This window comes from Lutra lutra, chromosome 6, assembly GCF_902655055.1.
Source record: "Lutra lutra chromosome 6, mLutLut1.2, whole genome shotgun sequence".
NCBI classification, from domain to species: Eukaryota; Metazoa; Chordata; class Mammalia; order Carnivora; family Mustelidae; genus Lutra; species Lutra lutra.
The window spans coordinates 100,068,144-100,085,596 of record NC_062283.1 but is presented as its reverse complement, the minus strand read 5'-3'; the positions used below and the strand labels follow the sequence as shown (position 1 = coordinate 100,085,596).

General features: G+C 36.1%; 1 protein-coding gene across 2 annotated transcripts in view; it reads left to right on the top strand.

The window, feature by feature from the left end:
* Positions 1-17,453, top strand: part of TMEM30A (transmembrane protein 30A) — a 36,889-nt gene that overhangs the window by 14,563 nt on the left and 4,873 nt on the right. For both annotated transcript variants that reach the window (XM_047732384.1, XM_047732385.1), the window contains exons 2-6: positions 8,293-8,400; positions 11,053-11,160; positions 14,653-14,740; positions 16,136-16,279; positions 16,931-17,137. In XM_047732384.1, coding sequence (XP_047588340.1) covers positions 8,293-8,400; positions 11,053-11,160; positions 14,653-14,740; positions 16,136-16,279; positions 16,931-17,137 — 655 coding nt within the window. The remainder of the gene's footprint in view (positions 1-8,292; positions 8,401-11,052; positions 11,161-14,652; positions 14,741-16,135; positions 16,280-16,930; positions 17,138-17,453) is intronic.

The window sequence follows — 17,453 nt, the reverse complement described above, 5'->3', positions numbered from 1 at the left end:
AACCCACATAGACCTGGAAATCCCAGGCAGTCAGGCAACGTTGTGCTTATAAATGAGCTAAGGAGAGGAGTAGGGGTCTGAGGATACAAGAGAGAAAAATACCATTAGCAGGAAGGTAAAAGGGGAGGTATTTATAATTTTTTTTTTTTTTATTTGACAGACAGAGATCACAAGCAGACAGAGGTAGGCAGAGAGAGAGGAGGAAGCAGGCCGATCCCAGGATGCTGGGATTATGACCTGAGCTGAAGGCAGAGGCTTTAACCCACTGAACCACCCAGGTGCCCCAAAAGGAGGTATTTAGAAAGCAAAGGTTGCCTTGTTATGTAGATAAGTTTCTTTGGTAAAGAGGAATCTCTCTGAATAGCTTTCTTCCTGATAAAAGCAGGCATTTGAGAGGAAAGTGAAGAGCTTTTCCTCGGTCTGCTGGGTTTTGATTATTTTTAACTCAAAATAACGTTAATGCCTAAGTGGCCCATCTTGGGGCTGCCTGCCTTTGACCCCAGCAATACCTACTAATCACAACAAAATTTTTAAAAAGACTTTACTTATTTGACACAGAGAGGAGAGATGACAGGTAGGCAGAGATGCAGGCAGAGGGAGGGAGAAGCAGGCTCCCAGCTGAGCAGGGAGCCCGTCGAGGTGCTGGATTCCAGGACCCTGGGATCATGACCAGAGCTGAAGGCTTAACAGACTGAGCCACCCCAACAAAGTCGTTTTCAATCTGTCTTTAAGTTGAAAAATATGAAGACTTTGTACTGTTTAAAACATGAGAATACTCAAAATTGACACCAATTTTATTCTTTATTTAAAATATTTTATTTGAGAGAGCAAGCAAGGGAGGAGCAGAGAAAAGGGGTGGGCTCCTAGCCAATATGACTAGTGTCCTTATAAGAAGAGATAGACAACAGATGCAGAGGGAAGGTGATGTGAAGACAGACACATAGGGAGAAGCAGGCAGTAATAGAGCCAGAGGTGGAGTGATGCAGCTGCAAGCCAAAGAACACCAAGAATTGGCAGCCACTACCAGAAGCTACAAGCAGGCAAGGAAGGAGTCTCCCCAGAGTCCCAGAGGGAATAGAGCCCTGCTGACATCTAGAATTCAGACTTCTAGTTTCCAGAATTGTGAGAGAATAAATTACACTTTGTTGGAAGACACCCAGTTTGTGGCAGTTAGTTACAGCAGCCCCAGTCACATTCCATAGTCACATACCAGCCTTTTTGGTTTGGGGCAGTTACTTAACCTTGGAATTTCGATTTCCTCTCTGTAAAAGGTTAAGAGCAATTCTGGCATGGAGAAGACAGTTGGGAAATAATAGCTAGTTTTGCTATTGCTGTCCTTTCTTTAAAGATCATTTACATTATTACCTAATTCATAAATTTATCATCTCAAGTATGAGATTGAAACTGATTGAATTAGAAGTAAAATCCTTGGGGTGCTTGGATGGCTCAGTTGATTGAGCTGTTGACTTTGGCTCAGGTTATGATCTCAGGGTCCTGGGATGAGCCCTTTGTAGTTTTTAGGTTCCCGCTCAGTGGGGAATCCACTTGTCCCTCTCCTTTTGCCCCTACCCCTATTTGTGCTTTCTCTATCCAGTAAATTTAAAAAATCTTGTTTTTTTAAAGTAAAATCCTTGTTTATTGTTCCCACTCAGATTCCCTAATTTATAGAAATGTACAACAGCTTTCATATGACCCATAGAATTTGATTTGGATATAACAGATTACATTTGTTCTGTAGCTATAAGTTTAGAATTAAGCTTTTGATTTTTTAAAAAAGTAATCTTCAAAAAAGATTAAAATAGTGACTGAATCTAAAAAAAAGTTCAATTGCTTTTAAGGGGCTGTGAATAATTTAAATATGGCTGTTTATTTCTTCCTTTCACTCTGTTTATCTGATGAGCATTTTTGAGAGGAATTTTTCTACAGTGATGTATTACCTGTTAATAAAAAATTAATGTTTTAAAAACTTTAAATTATATTATCGGTCCTCTAGGGTACCCTGCTGCCTTATTTGTTGTACCTCTGTTCTCTCACACACAATCAGTACCTACCTTCTTTCCTACTAGTGTGAAAAGAACATAGATTTTGGAGCAAAGCAGAGCTGGGTTCAAATTCTTGCTCATAATTACTAACAGGGTAATTTTGAGAAAAATTTTAGAAAATTACTAAACTTCCCTAAATAGGAGTCTTCTAGGTCAAAATAAGGAAAACAAAAACAAACTTTGCAGGACTATTGTACTTTTTAATGAGATGATGTGTATTAAGTGCTTATTACGTCTGGCACTTAGTGTATTTTAATAAACAGTAATCAGTAAAACACAGAGTATCCTTATGTCTCCAGTTTACCTTCCTTAACCTTATTTCCTAATAAATGAAAACTGTCCATAAATCCTAAGTGTTTATGTTCATTGTCCTGGGATATACCTGTGCCCTCCACCTTCTTGCTTCTCTAATGTCCCCTCTTTCACTTGTACACATCTTTCTTCTTTTTCCTTTGTTTTTTTTTTTTTCTTTAATGGCTCAGTTCAGAGCCTCCTCTTCTCAGTATAAAATTATTGGTTCACCTTGTACTTACGGTTGGTCCTCTTTACCATTCAGTTTGGCATTTAGTAATTGTAGTCGTTTTTTTTTGTATTCATGTGATATCTTTAATAAAGTAGTCTTCTACAGGGCAAAGGACACTGATGATTCTTTAGAAAAAGCAGTTCAGTAGAAGAAACTTGGGTTTGGGGTTAGAAATCCTTGGTTTTAGCATAGTGCAAGCTAATGCTATTTGTATGAGCTTAGGCATGTTTCTGTGTACAGTGTGTATGGTGTAAATAACAATACAGGATTTTGGTGAGAATCAGATGAAATACAGTATGTGTGTAATAGAAAGGAATGTATAAACAATGTTGAAGTTTAGGTATGATTGCTTTTGTATCTTATTTTGTATCATATGTTATGCCTTGAATGTAGTAAGGCTTAATATGTTCATGATAATGATTTTTTAAAAATTCCTTTCAGATTTTCCTGAAATCAAAAGAACACACCAATATTTTGTACGTTTTGAAAACTATATCAAAAGATTGTAATGAAAATGTTATAGCTATCTCCCCTTATTCTTGGTTCCAATAAAATGTTCAGTTTTAATATACTGTAGTATGATTTATTAGATTTTACATTCCATCATATTAATTCATTATTTTTGTTCAAATAAATAATATATGTCCTTGCACAATTAATGATCTTTCTTTCCTACTTTGCCCTAGAAACTAATTTGAAAGAGAGTGATTTGAGAGGGGTTTGTTCAAAGGCATACAATATGGTAATAGGCACAGCTGGCCACTTTTTTTTTTAATTCTTAAATTAGTCTTTTTTTTTTAAATTTTATTTATTTATTTGACAGACAGATCACAAGTAGGCAGAGAGGCAGGCAGAGAGAGAGGGGGAAGCAGGCTCCCTGCCAAGCAGAGAGCCCAATGCGGGACTCAATTCCAGGACCCTAAGATCATGACCTGAGCCGAAGGCAGAGGCTTAACCCACTGAGCCACCCAGGAACCCATAAATCCTTAAATTAGTCTTAAGAAAGACTCAAAAGAAAAAAAAAAAGAAAGACTCAAAAGAAAGAAATGTGTGAGATTTTTTAAAAATAAAAACTGAAAAAAATTACTATAGTTTAATATAGATTTTAAAATATAGTTCTCCCTTCTAAGTGGTCTCATTTTTCATCTCTTCAGAATCATAAAACTTGGGTTTTAAGTGGGATATTATGTATAGATAGGCCCTGAGTGGAAAGCTGTGGCTCAACAGGTATAGTATAAATTACATATGCTTTGCCTCTCTTCATTTAGGAGACCTGTGTTTTTAGATTGTTTTAGTTATGTGCCTAACTTCTCCTAGATATTTGGGGTGAATAAAAATTTTCTGTAAACAAAGTTTTATTAATAAACAAATAAGCTTTGGTGGAGAACATTTCATTATTGGAATTTGACAAAACTGGGATTTATTAAACAGTTTTGTAGTTTTTGAGAAGCAATCAGATGTTGGGGCGCCTGGGTGGCTCAGTGAGTTAAGTGTCGGACTCTTGAATTTGGCTCAGATCATGAACTCAGGGTCCTGTGATGAGCCCTGTGTCCAGCCTGTGCTCAGTGGGGCCTCTGCTTGTCTCCCTCTCCTTCTCTCCCTCCCCTCAACTTGCATATGCTCGTGCTCTCCTTCTCTCTGACCTAAATAAATCTTTTTAAAAAAGCAATCAGATGTTGCAGTTAGTTGCTGACTCTATTTTCTATAGACCGACTTTAACCTTTTTTTTCAATGTAAGGAAATACTGAGCATATATAAAGTTTAAATGTTGTTTTAGAAATAAAAATTAAATGGCTAATCTTTGTACTTTATTAAAGTAAATAAAAGACTTTATCATAAAATTATTATTTATCAAAAGAGTGAGAAAACCAGCCACTGAGTAGGAAAAAACATTTTTAAAAGGACTATTATAGGATAAAGGACTATTAAAGGACTATTATCCAAAATATGCAAGGAACTATTAATACTCAGCAATCAGAAAATGAAAAACCCAGTTAAAAATTGGGCAAAAGACCTTAAGAGATATCTCACCCAAGAAAATATACAATAACTTAGTTTGGGCTCTTATAACAAAAGACCATAGACTAGGTGGCTTATAAACAACAGATAGTCATTTCTTACAGTCTTTGAGGCAAAGAAGTCCAAGATCAGGTGTTGGTAGATTGATTTCCTGGTGAGAACCCTCATCTTAGCTTGCAGGAGGTCACCTTCTTGCTATGTTCTTACCATGGCAGAAAGAGAGCTCTGGTCTCTCTTCCTCTTTTTATTAAGGACACCAGTCCTGTCATAGGGACCCCACTGTTATGACCTCATCTAAGCCTAATTACCTCCCAAAGGCCCACCTCCAAATGCTATCATATTGGGGGTTAGGGTTGCAACATACAAATTTGGGGGGGGCACATTCAGTCCATACAGTCTACCCTTTTTCTCCTCAAATTCATGTCCTTCTTGCATGCAGAATATATATACTTCGATTTCATCCCAATATACCCCGAGTCTCAACTCAATCCAGCACCAACTCTAAGGTCTCATCTAAATATCAGTTAAATCAGATATGGGTGGCACTTGAGGTATGTTCATCCTGAGACAAAATGTCTTTCCATCTGTGAACCTATTTAACCAGATAAGTTATGTGCTTCCAAAATACAGTGGGAAGAACTGACAGAGCATAGACATTCCCATTTGGAAGGGGAGAAAATTAGAGGAAAAAAGGGGTGACAGGTTCTAAGCAAGTCTTCAAAATCTTGTGAGTAAATACTTTTAGATATTAAGGCTCAAATGTAATCGTCTTGGATCTGAAGCTCTTCTACCTTCAGGACCCACTGGGCCAGACATTCTTGCCCCAAGGCTTTTTCTTTGCTGCCACTATTACCCTTAATGTCTCTATTTTTAGCGTCCATCTCCAGTCTCTTCCAGGCTCTACCACTTACATAGTTCCAAAGCCATTTCTGTCTTTATAGGTATTTGTTACAGCAACACCCCACTTTTTAGTACTAAACTCTATTTTATCTTGGGCTGCTACAAAACAAAACCCAAAACCAAAAACAGAACAGAAAACACAGACTAGGTGACTTAAATAATAGACATTTATTTCTCATGGTTTTAAAGTCTCAGTAGTCTAAGATCAAGGTATTGGTAGATTCAGTTCCTGGTGAGGACCCTCTTCCTCACTTGCAGATGCTGCCTTCTCAACTTTGTTCTTACGGGACAGGGAGAGAGAAAGAGAGCTCTGGTCTCTACTCTTAAGGACACTAATCGCATTATGGGGGCTCTACTTTCATGACCTCATCTAAACCTAATTACCTTCCAACAGTCCCACCTCCAGATACATCACATGGACAATTAGTGCTGATTTGGGGAGGATACATTTGGTCCCTAATATATAGATGGCAAGTAGTACATGAAAGATGCCTAACATAGATCATTAGGGAATTGTAAATTAAAACAAGATACCACTGTACACCTATTAGAATGGTGAGAATCCAAAAATCTGACAGCAGCAGATACTGGTGAGGATGTGGAGCAATAGGAACTCATTCACAGCTGGTGGGAATGCAAAACAATACAGATAGTTTGGCAGCCTCTTAGATAACTAAGCTTGCTCTTACCATACAATCCAGCATTCCTACTCCTTGTAATTTATTCAGATGGCTGAAAACTTAGGTTCACACAAAACCTGCAGGAGGATGTTTATAGTAGTTTTACTTGTAATTGCCCAAACTTGAAAGCAACCAAGATGTCCTTTAGTAGGTGAATGGATAAATCTGTGTTGCATTCAGAAAATGGAATAATGTTCAGTGCTAAAAAGAAGTGTGCTATCACGCCATGAAAAGGCTTCAAGTAACCTTAAATGCATATTATTAAGTGAGAGAGGCCAATTTGAAAAGGCTACACACTGTGTGATTCCAACTGTACAACATTCTGGAAAAGGCAAAACTGTGGAGATATTAAAAAGATCAGTGGTTGCCAGTAGTTAGGGGAGGGAGGGATGAATAGGTAGAGTACAAAGGATTTTTAAGACCCTAAAATATTGATACAATAATGGTATCTATTTAAAAAAATTCTTATAATGACTCATATTAGCCATCAGCCAGGTCATCTGATGCCAGCTGGTGTACTGCAGTTCAATTCTGACACTAACCATCCTGAAATAGCATCAGACTGCACAGCTGTAAGGGCATGGCTCCCAATGAGAGACTGCCACCACTTTGGACACCAGCTGCAAATTGGGTCCCCAGGCTACTGACATTTCTGGTCAACTAGCTGCAAATCCAGGGGCTTCCTAAGACCGCCCCCACCCCCACATACACAAGACTGTCCTTCAGATACCAGTTGCAAGTTTAGAGGTCTCCAGGCCATCTGTACTTATGACCAATTGGCTATAAATCTGGGGTTCTTGTGATCCTTCTCAGTTTCAGTAATTTGCTAGAGTGACTTAACTCAGGGAAGTGCTATACTTAGGATTACAATTTTATTGTAAACAACGTAAATTATGACTAGCTAAGTTCCATTACAGTTTTATTGTAAACAACGTAAGTTATGACTAACTAAATGAACATGTAAGTTGAGGTCTGGTAGGGACCCGAATATAGAATCTTGTGCCCTCTCCCTGTAGAATCAGGGCACATCACTCTTCTGGTATATCAGTGGGTTAACCAACCAGGAAGCACCCCTCTGCTTCTGTTTCCAGAGTTGTTTTTTTTATTTTTATTTTTTACATTTCATGACACAGGCATGATTGATTAAACATTGGCCCATATAACTGGACTAAATTTCCAGGCTTTCCCCTCTCCCCAGAGATTGGGCTGAGCCAAAGTCCCTAATCATACATAGTCTTTCTGGTGACTAGCCCCCATCCTGGGCTGTCTCTAGCAGAAACTATAGTGTGTGAATCACGGGGCTTATCAAAAACAGATACCCCCTTGTCATTGGAGAAATTCCAAGGGTTTTAGAAGCTCCTTGCCAGGAAACCAGGACAAAGACAAGACAAATTCTTTATTTTACACCATCAGGTTTTTAAGAAAATGGTAGCTCTTGAGATACCTACTAGTTGTTGTTGTTGTTTTAATTTAAAAATATACCATGGAAGCTGAGGTGACTGAAAAGTATTAAAGATTGGAAGACTTAAGAGCAATAACTGATTTACTGATCTCTGTATCAACTTGGTATTTCTTTAAATTTATTTTTATTCATTTATTTTTTTAAAGAGATTATTTATTTATTATATTATTATTATTTATTATTATTGACAGAACACAGGGGGAACAGAGGGAGAGGGAGAAGCAGGCTCTTTGGGAGCAGATAGCCCAGTGCAGGGCTCAGTCCCAGGACCCCTGGATCATGAGCTGAGCCAAAGGCAGATGCCCAACTGACTTGAGCCCCCACCCCCTGCACCCCTCACTTGTTATTTTAATTATTTAGGCTTTATATAGCTGTTTAAATCTTTATATATCATGCAGTTAGAATTTTTATCTGACTTTATGCATAAATATATTTCTCCTGGTAAAAAGGAGAGAGGAATTTACTTGGAAAGATGAGCTAGTAGAATAATGTAGGACCCTTTTTAGTTTTTATTACCTTAGGTTGTCAAAATAGATAACCTTAAAAACTTTTTTTTCTGGGCTATACATTGCTTCATTGGACTCATTTTTTTTCTTCTAATAGCAAGTTATTTCACAGTGTATCCACTTTCTCCAAGGAAGTGCTTACTTTGTGTTTCTCTTACAGATTGATTATACCGGAACAGACCCTTCTAGTCCCTGCAATAAATGTTTGTCTCCGAATGCGACACCTTGTTACTGTACCATTAACTTCACACTGGAACAGTCATTTGAGGTCTGTATTCCCAGTGTCTTAGAAAAACCCTGCTTTTAAAAATATTGATGTTTTATTAAAATTTTTTTACTAATTTCATTTTTGTAGCAAAGTCCATATCCTTTTGAGGAACATTGTTTTGTTTGACTATTGCATTATGCTGTCTGGTAATTAAATATCATGTATTTATTTAAATAGTTTAGTACTTTATAAACTAAATTTAAAACATTTTATCTTTTCACTGGAAAATTTTATTTTACAAATCAATGTATCATTTATATGAAATAATTTTGCCTACTTTTAATACTAAAGTAAGTTTACTTCAGAAATTTACTAAGTCATTCATTATTTAGTTGTCTTGTTTTCTATTAGATATGAATTGCCATAAATGCAAACACGTAGTGAAACCTTATTGAGCTTTTATGTCTTGACAGCAATTAGAACACTACTCTGTGTGTGTGTGTGTGTGTGTGTGTGTGTAGTTATATATCTTTTGCATTCATACCTGTTACTGGAAATTGAGCCGATGGTAAAGGACATAAGGATTCAGAATAGACATGACAAAACTAGTTTGTGCTTTCCTTTACCTAAAAATTCAGCATAAAAAATTGTTTTATTCTTCAGGAAGCAAAATTAGTTTAATACTTGTCAACTTTTTAGATTTTCTACAATTGAAATTTTCTTAAAAGGCCTGTTTGACTTTTGTGGTCCCCGGCAGGTGGTTGCCATCTAGTGGTTGTAGATGTTTGTGCACTGAAATAAAGGACTAACACTAGGGACGCCTGGGTGGCTCAGTTGGTTAAGCAGCTGCCTTCCGCTCAGGTCATGATCCCAGGGTCCTGGGGATCGAGTCCTACATCGGGCTCCTTGCTCGGCGGGGAGCCTGCTTCTCCCTCTGCCTCTGCCTGCCATTCTGTCTGCCTGTGCTCGCTCTCTCTCTCTCTCTCTGACAAATAAATAAAAAATCTTTAAAAAAAAAAAAAAAGGACTAACACTATCTTAAAAAACATGCAAATAAATTTGGGAGCAGACAGGAATTTGTTTTACTTTGTTTCAGCAGAAATCACATATAAATTTTAAACCTCAAAAATTCAGATTTTTTTCACTGTGATGAGAAAACTGTAAAGAAGTTCTGTTTTTGTCTGAACAGACAGAATTGAGATAAAACAGTCTTGAAAGCTTCAGTTGTTTCTTTCCCCATCCAAAAACACCTACTTTAGAACTTTTTCTGAAAAGCCCATTCTTTTGTGGATCCTGGGTTCCTTCACAAGACCAAACTTTGCATTGGACTGACAGACTTTTCAGTTATTTTGTCTCAGTATTCACTGAAAGGATTTCTTTTTCAGTTTATAAGTTGAATTTACTGTACTGCTTCTTAATTGAGATTATCTTTTTTTAAGCATATTCTTTGTTTCTGTGATATTTTTGATAACCAAAAATAGTTCTTATGTGAACATTTTCTTTATATCAAATGGGAAAGTTTGTATAATTTGACATTTGAAAATAAAATTTTAAATAAGTAATTGTGTATGTGAAAATAGCAAATCAAATAAAGCCTACTTAAAATGTTATTTTTAAAAATTATTTATTTATTAATTAAGATTTTATTTATTTATTTGACAGAGAGAGAGAGAGAAAGATCACAAGTAGGCAGAGAGGCAGGCAGAGAGAGGGGGAAGCAGGCTCCCTGCCAAGCAGAGAGCCCATGTGGGGCTCAATCCCAGGACCCTGAGATCATGACCTGAGCCGAAGGCAGAGGCTTAACCCACTGAGCCACCCAGGTGCCCCTATTATTTATTTTTTAAAAAGATTTTTATTTATTTATTTGACAAAAAGCACAGGCAGGGGAAGCAGCAGGCAGAGAGAGAGGGAAAAGCAGGCTTCCCGCTAAGCAGGGAGCCGGATGTGGGGCTTGATCCCAGGACCTTGGGATCATGACCTGAGCTACCCAGGAGCCCCTATTGAGTTATTTTTGATTGTAGACTATAGAAGTAGCAACCAGAAAGGAGAAAATAGCTTAATGTTTTTGCTACCTCTTAAAACCTTAAGTCATTCAAGATGGTTTTGTGGTGCCTTCTAAATAATTATAGTGTATGTCAGTCACCCTTCTTTCCCAAGTTATTCTAAATTGGCTCCACCAACTATATTAGAGCATTTTTCTCGATTGTTATATATTAGCTCATTAACTTAGATACTTTACTAATTATTAATTTATTAATTACTAATACTATATAGCATGTTGTTAAGAAATTTTTTATGTCTCAGTTCAAGTTCAGAATTAACTTGGACAATAAATGAAAGTTAGACCATTACTCCTTTGAAAAGTTGACTCTCAGTGGAGACCAATCTGAATTGGAGAAAATTTGAAGTTGAAAGTAGAATAGGCTAATAGACATCTTGAGGGCTTTTTTTCCATGCAAATAGTACTTCTTTGAAGTCTTTAAGGATATTTCAAAGTTTTTTCTTGAATTTTTTAACATACCTTCTTTAACCTTACTTACAGTTTGTAATGTTTTAGATTGTTAAGGATTGGTAGGATTCACTCCAGTACTTGTTTTAAGTTATCACAAATTCTAAACTAGTAAAGTCCAAATGACTAGCTTTTATGTATGCATGAAACAAGTTTATACACAACAGTTTCATATGAAAATTGTTTCCCTTCTTTTTCTCTAGGGCAATGTGTTTATGTATTATGGACTGTCTAATTTCTATCAAAACCATCGTCGTTACGTGAAATCTCGAGATGATAGTCAACTAAATGGAGATTCTAGTGCTTTACTTGTAAGTAAAATGATGGGAATATGAAAATGTAGATATAAATAAGAATATGTGGTAATAGCTTAGTTAGAAATGTTAAATTTAAATATGTTAGGATGAAATTAAAGTGTTACTTTTTACTTGTAGTTTGTTTAGTGAGAGTTTTTGCTTTTTTATTTTATTACTATTTTTTGAAGATTTTATTTATTTATTTGACAGAGCGAGAGCACAAGCAGGGGGAGAGGGAGAAGCAGGCTCCCCCCCTTTTTTTTTTTCAAGATTTTATTTATTTATTTGAGGGAGAGAGCTCAAGAAATTGAACAGGAGAGCAGGAGCAGGGGAAGCTGCAGAGAGAGAGAGGGAGAAGCAGGCTCCCTGCTGAGCAGAGAGCCCAATGTGGGGCTAGAGGATCTTAGTTTCCTGACTGTTGTTCAACTTTTCGTAGTAGTGGTTGGTCCCCAAGTATTTTATGTTAGTGTTGCCAGTGTAGCAAACCTTCAGAGTTCCAGAGCTATTTTGGGTTTCTTAGATATAATGAATTTCTTAGAATGCAGTTTAGGACTATATTGTGACCAGAATGTTCCTGGTAAGCATATACTCCTCTAGGTTATCTACTGGTTTTATTGATCATTCCTAATGTTTGGGATCTCAAGAAATAACATGTCTATTGAAAGATTCTGGTTAGGTCTGCAATATTTTGCAAAATACCATGTGGGGTTTTAGGACTCAAATCCAGAGAAGGTGATATTCTGTGAGACACACCAAGTTCTTAGATCTTTCTGAATTTGTTGATTGGGATTATAGATTGGGTGTGTTTAGAGACCTGGAAAACGGTGGTTGTTTTATAATTCCTTTATTTAGATACACCCTCTCTTTGCTAAAAGCAGAAGAAACAGAGATCAGTTCTTTTCTTACAGGCTGCAAGCAAAAAGCTTTTGGCCTAGACTAGGAATTGATGAATTTGTTTCTGTAAAGCTCAGACAGTAAATACCTTCGGTTTTGCAGGTCATATGGTCTCTGACACAGCAACTCCCCTCTGCCACTGTAGAATGAAAGTAAGCCATAGACAATACTTATGAATGGGTGTACTGTAACTGTGTTCCAATAAAATTTTATTTATAAAAACCGGTATAGTTTGTTATTTATTGATCTCTGAGCTAAACCAAATACATGATTTTAAAGACCAGCTGGCTTTCAAAGGTTTTGAAGATTTTAAGAATGGACAGATTGAAGTCTTTGTTACTTAAAACATTGTGTGTAAGGTCCTTCACAATCTTCTGTCAACCTACCACTCCACTCTACTTCCTTATTTCCAACTCATACCTTTCATGTATCTTTGGCCTGGCTGCCTTGGGTGAATGCTTCTTCCTAACCATTCCTGAGACCAAGTAATCTGCCCTTCAGCATTTACATTTTATTTGCCTAGAATACTGGTTTAAATCTTGCCCTGGAAGTCCTCTCATGTGGAGGGCTGCTCTTTTCTATAGTGCCCTTGGATACAAAATAACTTCTTTACATATTTAATTCATTCATACCCTATGCCAAGTCACTTCTCACCTTGCTTAACAAACTTTCCCCATATCATGCATTCCCAACTCTCTCCATATCATCTGTTCTGGCCCTACTGTCAGGCCATTTTCTACATAGTCGCTGTAGTGATCTTTTGAAAAATGTAGATAACCACTTAAATGATCTTTTAGTGGTCTACTGGCATTTGGAGTAAAATCTCAGGATGATCTGAACTATGCATAATTCTCCAGTGTCATCATACGTTATTCTCCTTGTTCCCATACTCTAACTACATTCTCCTTTTATCTTCTCAGAAATAACAAGTTCTTTCTCAGTGGCCTGTATTATTATCTCTGCTTAAAACCCTCTTCTGCCTGCTCGTGAGATGCTTGCCTTCTATTCTTTTTTAGGTCTTAATTCATGTTATATTACCTCCAGAACAAGCTTTTCTTTATCATAGGTTCTAAAGTAATTTATTTTGCCTTCCCCTATTAATTACTTGGCATACCACTTTCATAACACTTACTGCAATTTGTAATTACATATTTACTTATTTGTCTTCTGTTTTCCCAACTATACTATATGCTCATGAGGGCAAGGATCATTTTAATCACCATATACCAAGCACCTTGCCAGTGCTTAGCACATGGAAGACATTTAATAAATACATGTTGAATGACTATAAACTCCTTCTTCATGGCTCTTATTTCATATAATAATTGGTTGTATATGGATGTGTTTCCTCTGTTATACTGTGAGCTAAAAAGCAGCGGCTTTATTTATTTTTTTGTTTGCTTTTTCTGTGTCTAATACCTTGCAGGATACATGGTATATTAGGTACTCAATAAATGGCTTTCCTAAACCAGTTACTGGAAAGTATCTAGCATTGCTTAGTTCAGGATCTCTGATGCGTAGGTAGTAAAAAAATATTTTCCTTTCTATTAAAATTTCTTGAAGAATTCAGTGGCTAGAATATATATCCCCTACTGAAGAGTTTATTTGTATTTAAAACCTCACCCTCCCTCCTTCCTTCCTTTGATGTAGAACCACAGGATTAACCCAGAATTACAAAATTTGAGATTATCTAGTTGAATATGTTCATTTTCTAAGTTAAGCCAGGTAAATCAAGGGACTTGCCCAAAGTTATATAGTACATAGGTGGAACTAGAGCTTCCAGTCTACTTTTTTTTTTTTTAAGATTTTATTTATTTATGTGACAGACAGAGATCACAAGTAGGAAGGGAGGCAGACAGAGAGGGAGGGGGAATCAGGCTCCCTGCTGAGCAGAGAGCCGGATGCAGGGCTCCATCCCAGGACCCTGGGATCATGACCTGAACCGAAGGCAGAGGCTTTAACCCACTGAACCACCCAGGCGCCCCTGCAGTCTACTTTCAATTGAAGATTCCTTTTATCATGTCACAACTGGATTGAGAATAGACTGCTTCTTAATTTTTCTTGAGCAGAAAACTTTGTGATATGATTTTTGTGTTGATAAGAAAATTTTTAAAAAGTCAATTTGATATATGTATATATGACAAAGTATTTGCAAGGAAGGGTTACATAAAAAGGTAATACAGTAACATTAAGAAAAAATTTGAGTAAATGAAACAAGATGGGATTGGGAGGGAGACAAACAATAAGTGACTCGTAATCTCACAAAACAAACTGAGGGTTGCTGGGGGGAGGGGGGTTGGGAGAGGGGGGTGGGGTTATGGACATTGGAGAGGGTATGTGCTAAGGTGAGTGCTGTGAAGTGTGTAAACCTGGCAATTCACAGACCTGTACCCCTGGGGACAAAAATATATTATATGTTTATAAAAAATAAAAATTAAAAAAAATTGAGTATTTAAATGTGGTGTTACAGTCTTTACAGTACAGAATTATTCTGTATGCATTACAAGTGAGACACATGTTGGGACTGAATTTATAATCAGTAATTAGGCTAGCTCGTAGTTCTCCCAGAGGCCCATGTGATAATTTCTTTCTTCTTTTCCTTCTGAACATCAGAATCCCAGTAAGGAATGTGAGCCTTATCGAAGAAATGAAGACAAACCGATTGCTCCTTGTGGAGCTATTGCCAACAGCATGTTTAATGGTATGATGCAGATAAAAAGAAATACAGATTATGAATATATATAAATAGGAAAATGTGTATAATTTATTGATACTGATTTGATAGTCTAGTAAACATGAATGAAGTTGAGAAATTGAGCAACTTTTTTTTTTTAAAGATTTATTCATTAGAGAGAGAGAGTGCTTTCGTGTGTGTAGGAGCTCTATGCACATATGCAAGTGGGGTAGGGGTTAGTAAACATAAATGAAGTTGAGAAATTGAGCAACTTTTTTTTTTTTAAAGATTTACTCATTTGAGAGAGAGAGCACTTGCGCATGTGCAGGAGCTCTATGCACATATACAAGTCGGGGTAGGGGTAGAGGGAGAGAATCTTCAAGCAGACTCCCTGCTGGTGCAGAGTCGGAGCACTCTACTCCACTCAGGGCTCCATCTCACGACCCATGAGATCATGACCTGAGCCAAAACCAGGAGTCAGACGCTTAACTGACTAGTCACACAGGTGCCCCAAGTAACTTTAAAATAAATATATCAGTTAGTTATTTAATGGGGTATTATAATGTTTTGTGACCTTTTTTTTTTTTTTTTAAGAATGAATCTCGCTCTGGGAAGAAGAAGCAGAAACATTCTGCTAGTCTTCGTATTTCATATATGACAAAATAAAAGGCAGGCTGCCTTTTCCACCAACTCAATATTTATACCAGTACAAAGAAGCTATAGTTGATCATTTAAAGCAGCACTGTCTGATACTAATATAATCTAAACCATCAATGTGAGAAACGTATATGTTAAAATTTTCTAATAGTCACATTAAAAACAAAAACAAGTAAAATTAATTTTAATAATATATTTTATTGAACCCCAAATACCATCTTTTTACCTATAAATGATACTTAGTATATAAAATGGATGAATGAGATATTTTGTATCCTTTTTTTTTGTATTGAGATTTTTTTATTTCTGAGATACATACTTACAAAACATATTCATTTGGACCAGCCGTAGTTTCGGTGGCTCTGTAGCCATGTAGCTGGAGGCTACCATATCCGATAGTATGGCTAGAGAAATGGATAAGCCAGAAACTGGGTAAGAATGTGTTTTTTAAAGGAAAGAAGGAGAAGCAGATTTACCCTGCAAGTTATTTTACTTGGGTTAATATTAAAACATTGACCTTAACTACATCTCAGTTAGCCATGTAGGAGAAGCGACCTCTAACTGTATTGAAGAAAGAGAAGTCCATCTAGGATTATAAAATTACCATAGATAATTCATGTATAAGTAGTCAGGAGCAAATGTACATTGTATACCTGCCTCCTGCTCAGCCACTTTGGGAGTAGATACCAGATCCTCATTTCTCATAGAGTATAGTAGGTGCTATGGATTTTCAGTATTTAACAGTATCTTCTTTTTTATGTTTAGATACATTAGAATTATTTCTTGTTGGCAACGAATCTTATCCTACACCTATTCCTTTGAAAAAGAAAGGCATTGCTTGGTGGACAGATAAAAATGTGAAATTCAGAAATCCCTCTGGAGGAGAAAGTCTAAAAGAACGATTCAAAGGTAAAATTTACTAATTTTCTTTAAAATGTGATATAAGTTAGGAGTTTTAATGAAGTACCTAAAATTTTCTATCTTTAGAATCTTAAAAATGTTTATTCTTTTTAAAAAAACGTTTCTCAACTTCACACCAATTTAGGTAAGATATATTGAATGTTCCTATGTACTGAAATTCTAAAGGAAATGTGTATTTCTAATCTTGAATTTTTCTAGTATTTTCTTAAAAGCATTTCAGCCATTGTGTTAAAACTACAGGTGAGTTTCTTTTAAACAGATCCAGTTTTTTATTATAGTTATAAATTAAAATTTATTTTTGATACTATGCCTCAATTTCAAAATGTAATTTTTTTTTTGTCATTATATCTTTGCATCAAATCATCTGCTTTTTGGTATATACTCAATGGCATAATTTTTAGTATTTTCCTAATGGAGATAGTCATCAAATCTTTGTAGTTATTTGTTGTTACATGAGAAATTGGTTTGTCTCTAAATTTTAACTTTCTTAGAATATATTTATACCTTTGAAGTATGAAAAATACTTAGATTGTGTATTGTATGTCTTTGTTTTATTTGAGTGACTTTTCAGTGAAAGTGAAACTCTTAATAGAATTGAATATTTTGTCCCCTCCTCTCACCCCTCCCCTTTTTTTTAAGGTACAACAAAGCCAGTAAACTGGGTTAAACCAGTGTATATGCTGGATTCTGAACCAGATAACAATGGGTTCATAAATGAGGATTTTATTGTTTGGATGCGTACTGCAGCATTACCTACTTTTCGTAAGTTATATCGTCTTATAGAGCGGAAAAGTGATTTACATCCAACATTACCAGCTGGACGATACTATTTGAATATCACGTACAGTATCCTTTTTTGGCCATGTGCACAGATTGATAGAATTTGAAAGGAGTGTTGTTCAGCCTTATCTCAGTTAAATGAGATGATACTCTGTTTTAGTTATGATTTTTACAGGAGTATGTGAGGATATATGAGAGTATCTTTTTTTATCTTCCAGAAGTTTTAAATTTTGATGTACTTTGTACTAGGATTCAAACACATTATTTGGTAAAATTATTTAAGATGCTGTTGTTTCATTTATTAATAAGCTAAATATTTCTACAGTGGAGATTGTAATTGAGCTTAATTCAAAGGCCAGTGAGCATAATTGATGCTAAATAA